General features: G+C 54.9%; 1 protein-coding gene across 1 annotated transcript in view; it reads left to right on the plus strand.

Annotated features, from left to right (window-relative positions):
* The window catches only part of DLL1 (delta-like 1 (Drosophila)), a 13,027-nt gene extending 5,860 nt beyond the window's left edge, over nt 1–7,167 (plus strand). The window contains exons 7-15 of the mRNA XM_011983409.1: nt 548–608; nt 842–1,099; nt 3,056–3,116; nt 3,656–3,786; nt 3,932–4,101; nt 4,220–4,436; nt 5,338–6,136; nt 6,261–6,378; nt 6,488–7,167. Of these exons, the coding sequence (XP_011838799.1) occupies nt 548–608; nt 842–1,099; nt 3,056–3,116; nt 3,656–3,786; nt 3,932–4,101; nt 4,220–4,436; nt 5,338–6,136; nt 6,261–6,378; nt 6,488–6,493 (1,821 nt within the window). The 3' untranslated portion in view covers nt 6,494–7,167. The remainder of the gene's footprint in view (nt 1–547; nt 609–841; nt 1,100–3,055; nt 3,117–3,655; nt 3,787–3,931; nt 4,102–4,219; nt 4,437–5,337; nt 6,137–6,260; nt 6,379–6,487) is intronic.
* Nucleotides 7,168–7,942: the final 775 nt, after the last annotated feature.

The raw sequence follows: 7,942 nt of genomic DNA on the forward strand, positions 1-7,942 counted from the left end.
TCGCCCCGGGGCCCCGCGGGCTGCAGGAGGGGACCACGCTGGGGCGAAGAGGAGAGGCCGAGTGCGCCCGGGAGGTTTCCGTATCCGGCCTCTGTGCCAGGTCCCCAGTCAGAGGCGCCCCTTCACGTGGGGAAGGTTCTGGTTTCCCGACTCCTAGACGCGTTGGTGGCGCAATTACCCGCGGAGCGAGACCGCTCCCACCCGGAACGTGCCCATCCCCCGAGAAAAATGACAACGGCCCTCGGGCCTCTTCCACCCTATCCTGCCTGCATTCTCTCTCTCTCTAATTAAAAAAAACAACGTAATATCCTGTAGTATAGTCTGAAAACACACGTCAGGAAACCACTCTTTAAAAAGTTCTTCCATTTCCTTAGGGAAGGTGAGAGCAGGCAGGAGATGCGTGGAGACCCTCTCCAGACACGCTGCCCCAGACCTGCAGCCTTCAGGCCTCTGTTGCTGACCTGGTTGTTATGAATGACTTTGCTTTTTCCCTGTTTCTTTTCGTTACATTTCTGGGTTGTCTTACGTCCTCTCCCCTCTCTCCCAGGGCACCTTCTCTCTGATTATTGAAGCTCTCCACACAGATTCTCCTGATGACCTCGCAACAGGTAAAAACAAAACCCAAACCCCAAAACTGCTTCCCCCAGTTAATAGCATTGGACTTGGCCCACCCATCCCGCAACCAAACCCAGACAGCTTTCATTCTGCACGAGCCCCAGAAAGTTCAGGGTGGCGCGACTTGGGCCTCCTTCCTGTAATGAATGTCTCGGTCCACCCCCCGCTCTGTCCCCAGTCTCAAGGTTCTCGGTCAGAACCAACCAGGAACATCTTCTCCCCACAGAAAACCCAGAAAGACTCATCAGCCGCCTGGCCACCCAGAGGCACCTGACCGTGGGCGAGGAGTGGTCCCAGGACCTGCACAGCAGCGGCCGCACGGATCTCAAGTACTCCTACCGCTTCGTGTGTGACGAACACTACTATGGAGAGGGTTGCTCTGTTTTCTGCCGCCCCCGGGACGATGCCTTCGGCCACTTCACCTGTGGGGAGCGTGGGGAGAAAGTGTGCAACCCTGGCTGGAAAGGGCCCTACTGCACAGAGCGTGAGTCTCTGGGAAGACACCGCCGGCTCACTCGTCCACCAACACGGACCGCGGGCAGGGATGGGGCTTCCTGAGCCTGGGGGAGCTTGGGACTGTAGAGATGTTCTGGTGGGGAAACTGAGGCCCAGAGGACAGAAGTGGATGGCTATAAGTCACAGCTCGCGAGTCTGGGAGTTGGGGTCAATGCAGACATTTTAACATCCAAGACTGTGTTTATCCACTATCGGAACTGCCTTTCTTAATCAGGGAGGCTTTTAGAGACAGGGCCAGGGGTCAGGAAGTAAAGCCAGTGCTACCCTCAGGGTGTGTGTATTAGAGAGGGAGAGGAGGAAGGAAGGGAGGAACACAGAGAGAGCTTGTGTGTCAGGGGCACGCTTTCAACCAGAGTTCCCTGTGCTGTGACAGCATCACACTGGGAAACGTTCCATTTTCTCTCTGGAGCTGGTGTGCTTGACCTCTCTGGAGCAAACGCCTTTCCGGATACTCCCTGTGATGCGCACTGTCTATGCTGGCCAGAGGGCAGGCTTTCGCCCCTGTGGGCTGCTGAGGCTGGGTCTCCAAGGCCTGTGTGGGCGAGGGGTGCACAGCCCCATCTGGCTTGAATGCTCAGGCGGCGCCTTGTCTGGAAAAGCAATGTCTTCCCAATAGTGACGGTGGTTCTGCCTGCCTGATTATTAGGTATTGATATGTCAATTTAATGGCAGGTAGGTGACTAGGGCAGGGTGGGGGCCATGCTGGCTCCTGGTTCTGGTTCATGGGGACCTCAAGAGCCCTCTCTCCAGCTTCCTGAGGCCTCATCTGCACGCCTGGCCGTCCCAGCCCATTGATACGGGATTTCCCTACAGCTGGGGATTGGGTCGGACCTGGAGCTGCCCAGAAACTCCAGGGAACTGTCATTCTCCTTGCTTGGAACTGGACAACCTTGGAGAGGCACTCTGTGAGGCCCAGAACCTCTGGCAGGAGCTGGGTAGTGCCTGGGGTTGAGGGTGGGTCTTCCCATTCACTGAGTGCCTTAATGTCCTCGTTACTTAGCTTCCCAAATGCCCTCTAGAACTCACTGAGTTCCTTCTAAGCTCTGCCTTGGCCTGAACTGGTTCTGGTTTTTGTTTTTGTTTTTTTTTTAACAAAACAAAATAAAACTTGTGGAGCTGCTTGTTAATGAGTTTCATAACCAGGCAGCAAGAGCCAGCTCCAAGCCTCAAGCCCACTGTCCACCCCCTGCCTCTGGCCAGTGGGTGGGAGCCTCTGGCCAGTCTGCTGCCTCCCACCCTGCCTCCCTGCCTCTTCTTCACCACAGGGTAGCCAGAAACTTAGACTTTTTTCTTCAAACACTGAAGTCTCTCCCCGCCCCCAGCTCGCGCGTGCCGTAGATTAGATCTCTCCGGGGATAGGCGCAGGGACACCCGCCGGCTCCCATTGGCAGAAGGGGTGTGTGTGTGTGTGTGTGTGTGTACACGCGAGGGGTGTGTGTGAGGAGGTGGGGCCGGGGGCGCGGGGGAGGCCGGCATTGTTGCGCTGGGGCAGCTGCCGTAGAGGACAGACAATGGAGCAGCTGTCCTGCCCTGGCACCCTGCATACCAGCTGTCCACTCTTATCTGCACACACACTTTCTGGGATATTAAGAGGTGGAGCTTTGTGCATAGAATTGGGAAGTGGGGGAGGAGGAGGGGGAAGACTTCTGACCCTCTCTTAGAAGAAAAGGGGATAGGGTGGGGGTGGGGGCTTCCGAGAGCCCTTTTGTCCTTGAGCCACTGTGTTAAGAAGAATGCTCATCCCCAGGGCTGAGTCAAGTCCCAGGCTACTAGGCAGGGGGGTCAGTCCTCCACAACCTGGGGAGATTAACTCAGCTGGGATTTGCTGACTGAAGCCGGCAACTTGTGTCCCGGCCCCAAGGGCAGCAGCCCTGTTGGGAGGTACTTGGCGTGGGGCTTGACCCTGTTTTTCCTTTGCTTATAGCGATCTGCCTGCCGGGATGTGATGAGCAGCATGGATTTTGTGACAAGCCAGGGGAATGCAAGTAAGTCTGCACAAGGTGGTGTTTTGTTGTGTTGCCTTTTCTTGTTATCCTTTCACACCTGGTATATTTGTAAAAACAGCCCTATAGGTGATCATTCGAAAAACTCCGGTAAGATTGATTGAGCAGGGGGCTGTTTTCTCGTGTTTCTACTTAATAAATGTTTGGCAGCATGTGAGGTCATGGAGTTGTCATTCATTTACGCCCCTTCATGGCTATGAGAATTTACAGAGAGTAGTTTAAAAAGAGTTGGCCCAGGAGACAACAGTATCGTTCAATGGTTCTCAAATGTTGCCTCATCCCAGAATCACTCAGGGAGTGATTTTTGAGATGCTGACACTGGGGCTGCCCTAATACCCACGAAGCCAGAACCTCTGGTGGGGCCCAGGCCAGGCCACAGTTCCCAAGGTGACCCAGTGTTCCGCTGACCTGGAGAACCAGAGGCTCACTGGCGCTGCGGGAGGACAGTTTCTAGGGTGAGGATGTCCACTGCAAAGTCAGCAACAGTCAGCCTCCATCTGAGTCTTCTGCTTTTCTCCAAGGTGCAGAGTGGGCTGGCAGGGCCGGTACTGTGACGAGTGCATCCGCTATCCAGGCTGTCTCCATGGCACCTGCCAGCAGCCCTGGCAGTGCAACTGCCAGGAAGGCTGGGGGGGCCTTTTCTGCAACCAGGGTAAGCCTTCTCTCCCTGAGGCGGCCTGCTCCCTCCAGAGCAGCCCTGGACTTCCCTGGCTGTTTGGTCACTGGAAAAATAAAGTCTTCCTGCATTTGACGTCGAGCTTCCTATCTCCTACTTTTCCTGTCCCCACCCCTCACAGACCTGAACTACTGCACACACCATAAGCCCTGCAAGAATGGGGCCACCTGCACCAACACGGGCCAGGGGAGCTACACTTGCTCCTGCCGGCCTGGGTACACAGGTGCCACCTGCGAGCTGGGGATCGACGAGTGTGACCCCAGCCCTTGCAAGAATGGAGGGAGCTGCACGGTGAGTTGGAGGCTCCGTGGCATCTTACCCCGAAGTTGGGGTGCCCTGGTGTTGAATGGAGTGTGTGGGCTCCTTGGAGCAACTTTGGAAAGCCTTTTCTGACCTCTCCATCATGTAGGATCTCGAGAACAGCTATTCCTGTACCTGCCCACCTGGCTTCTATGGCAAAATCTGTGAATTGAGTGCTATGACCTGTGCGGACGGCCCTTGCTTTAATGGGGGCCGGTGCTCAGACAGCCCCAATGGAGGGTATAGCTGCCGCTGCCCTGTGGGCTACTCTGGCTTCAACTGTGAGAAGAAAATTGACTACTGCAGTTCTTCACCCTGTTCTAATGGTAAGGGGGCAACTGGCGATTGCTCAGAGATTTGGGCGAGTGGTCAATACTGAGACGGCATTAAAACGAGCATTTGTGAGTGACCTCCAGTTTAGGAAGCACTTTTATCCAGACCGCCAGGAATTCTCGATGGAAACTCTGAGTCTGGAAAGACCTGGGGAGTGAGAGAGGCTGAGGCATTTATTACGAAGTTCTCTGCGAAAACCTAGACCAAGCAGTGTATGACTTGCTCAGGGCCACGAGGTGCTCAGGGCACCTGCAGCCGCCTGGGGTTCAGTAAGTGATGCCCACAGGCCCCGGCCACTCCAACTTTGGAAAGTGGCCCAGCTGTGTGGCCATCCAGCACAATAGTCAGGGGTGTCCCTGAGTGAGGACAGAGAGCCTCCTGCTAGCAGTGAGGGGCTGGCTGCCCAAAGCAGACACACAGTAAGGAGAGCTGGGCCCCAGATCTGCCAGAGCATTCTGGAATGGTCATCCTTTGCCTCCCTCCCTTTCTCCCTCCCTCCCTCCCCTGTTGTCAGTGCCTGCTCCTCTCACTCACTGTGTAACTGTGAGCAAGGACACCCTTGTTAAGCCTCAGTTTCCCCATCTGAAACCTGGGTCGAGTGGCACATGCTCTTGTCGGGCTGTCGTGGCGACTAATGCAGTCACCGGGGGGAGGGTTCTGCACAGCGCCTGTCCAGATGCGCCCACGTGGTTTCTAACTTGTAGAGCTAGACCTGGACACCTCTCGTATTTGAGGTCCTAGACCACGTCACCTTGCACTGTTGACTCATTCAGGCCGCAGGCTGTCTTTGGTTTGTCTGGTTTCTACAGTGACAGACAGATAGATGCTTCAGAATGACTTTTTGGTGAACAAACCTACGAGGAGACACGTGACGCTCATGTCCCTGTGTTCCAGGCGCCAAGTGTGTGGACCTCGGCGATGCCTACTTGTGCCGCTGCCAGGCCGGCTTCTCGGGGAGGCACTGTGACAACAACGTGGACGACTGCGCGTCCGCCCCATGCGCCAACGGGGGCACCTGCCGGGATGGCGTGAATGACTTCTCCTGCACCTGCCCGCCCGGCTACACGGGCAGGAACTGCAGTGCCCCTGTCAGCAGGTGCGAGCACGCACCCTGCCACAATGGGGCCACCTGCCATGAGAGGGGCCACCGCTACGTGTGCGAGTGCGCCCGGGGCTACGGGGGTCCCAACTGCCAGTTCCTGCTCCCCGAGCTGCCCCCAGGCCCGGCGGTGGTGGACCTCACTGAGAAGCTAGAGGGCCAGGGCGGGCCATTCCCCTGGGTGGCCGTGTGCGCCGGGGTCGTCCTTGTCCTCATGCTGCTGCTGGGCTGTGCTGCCGTGGTGGTCTGCGTCCGGCTGAGGCTGCAGAAGCGCCGGCCCCCAGCCGACCCTTGCCGGGGGGAGACGGAGACCATGAACAACCTGGCCAACTGCCAGCGTGAGAAGGACATCTCAGTCAGCGTCATCGGGGCCACGCAGATCAAGAACACCAACAAGAAGGCGGACTTCCACGGGGACCACAGTGCGGACAAGAATGGCTTCAAGGCTCGCTACCCCGCGGTGGACTATAACCTCGTGCAGGACCTCAAGGGTGACGACGCCACCGTCAGGGACACGCACAGCAAGCGTGACACCAAGTGCCAGCCCCAGGGCTCCTCAGGAGAGGAGAAGGGGACCCCGACCACACTCAGGGGGTGCGTGCTGTGGGCGGGGCATCAGGAGGGGGTACGTGGGGGTGTCTTCCTGGAAGCACTGGTCCATTTCTCTTCCCAAATGTTCTCATGCATTCATTGTGGATTTTCTCTATTTTCCTTTTAGTGGAGAAGCGTCGGAAAGAAAAAGGCCAGACTCGGGCTGTTCAACTTCAAAAGACACCAAGTACCAGTCGGTGTACGTCATATCCGAGGAGAAGGATGAGTGCGTCATAGCAACTGAGGTCAGTGCAGGCAGCGGCCGCTCGCTCCTCCTCAGCATGGGAGCACCTGAAGCCGGAGCATGGGAATCCGTCTCAGGCTAACTTCCCATTTGTCTTGTGGCCCTTCCAGGTGTAAAATGGAAGTGAGATGGCAAGATTCCTGTTTCTCTTAAAATAAGTAAAATTCCAAGGATATATGCCCCAACGAATGCTGCTGAAGAGGAGGGAGGCCTCGTGGACTGCTGCTGAGAAACTGAGTTCAGACCGAGCAGGTTCTCCTCCTGAGGTCCTCGACGCCTGCCGACAGCCTGCCACGGCCCGGCCGCCTGCGGCTCTGCCTTCCCTGACGTCGCCGTTGCACTATGGACAGTTGCTCTTAAAAGAATATATATTTAAATGGGTGAACTGAATTACGCATAAGAAGCATGCACTGCCTGAAGTGTATATTTTGGATTCTTATGAGCCAGTCTTTTCTTGAATTAGAAACACAAACACTGCCTTTATTGTCCTTTTTGATACGAAAATGTGCTTTTTCTAGATGGAAAAGATGTGTGTTATTTTTTGGATTTGTAAAAATATTTTTCATGATATCTGTAAAGCTTGAGTATTTTGTGATGTTCATTTTTTATAATTTAAATTTTGGTAAATATGTACAAAGGCACTTCGGGTCTATGTGACTATATTTTTTGTATATAAATGTATTTATGGAATATTGTGCAAATGTTATTTGAGTTTTTTACTGTTTTGTTAATGAAGAAATTCCTTTTTAAAATATTTTTCCAAAATAAATTTTATGAATGACAACCAGAAGGCGTAGTTACTTGGCTTTGCCTTAGCGTGGACCTGCGCTCACCTGCGGCCTGAGAGGCTGAGGGCAGAGGTGGCCTTCGTGTTTCTCGCCTAGTTACTCGGCTTTGCCTTAGCGTGGACCTGCGCTCGCCTGCAGCCTGAGAGGCTGACGGCAGAGGTGGCCTTGGTGTTTCTCTTTTCAAGGCTTTGGTTTCCCTGGATCCATGAGAAGCGACCCATTCCTCTGCTCCATCAGGAAGCTGCCTGCTGGCCATCATGAGGTGGTGATGGTAAGAGCAGGCACGCTCATGAAGCAGCCGCGATTTTCTAATTCCATCTCCCTGATGCATTTATTAGTTCTTTCCACAGAAAGAATAAGCATTCCTAATTCATTCCTTCATTCCTTCGTTCATTCACGTCAGTGTAGACTCATGAGTTATTTTGTACCCAGTGGGTGACAGTTGTCATGATTTTGTCACCGTTTGGCGCTAACATGGCCTCGGACTGGGTGTGGGAGTCATGGAAGCGGCTCCTCTGCTTCCTGTTGGTGGGCGGCCCTGTCTCTGAGCATGTCCCGCCTTCCGGCTCAGCAGGACCCCGCGGGCTCCTTGTGGACTGACCCCACTCCGGCCCTGGAATTGGCTGCTTTTCCCCCACTAAGCCCTGGTTCCTTCTAGTGGAAATGGCAGCGATTGCATGTTTAACCTGTGCATACCTCAAAGCATTGAGCGGTTCCCAGGATGGACAGAGGGCGACCTACGTAGCAGGAGCTCCATGGAGGGACTGGTGTTCACTC

This window comes from Mandrillus leucophaeus, unplaced genomic scaffold, assembly GCF_000951045.1.
Source record: "Mandrillus leucophaeus isolate KB7577 unplaced genomic scaffold, Mleu.le_1.0 Scaffold249, whole genome shotgun sequence".
NCBI classification, from domain to species: Eukaryota; Metazoa; Chordata; class Mammalia; order Primates; family Cercopithecidae; genus Mandrillus; species Mandrillus leucophaeus.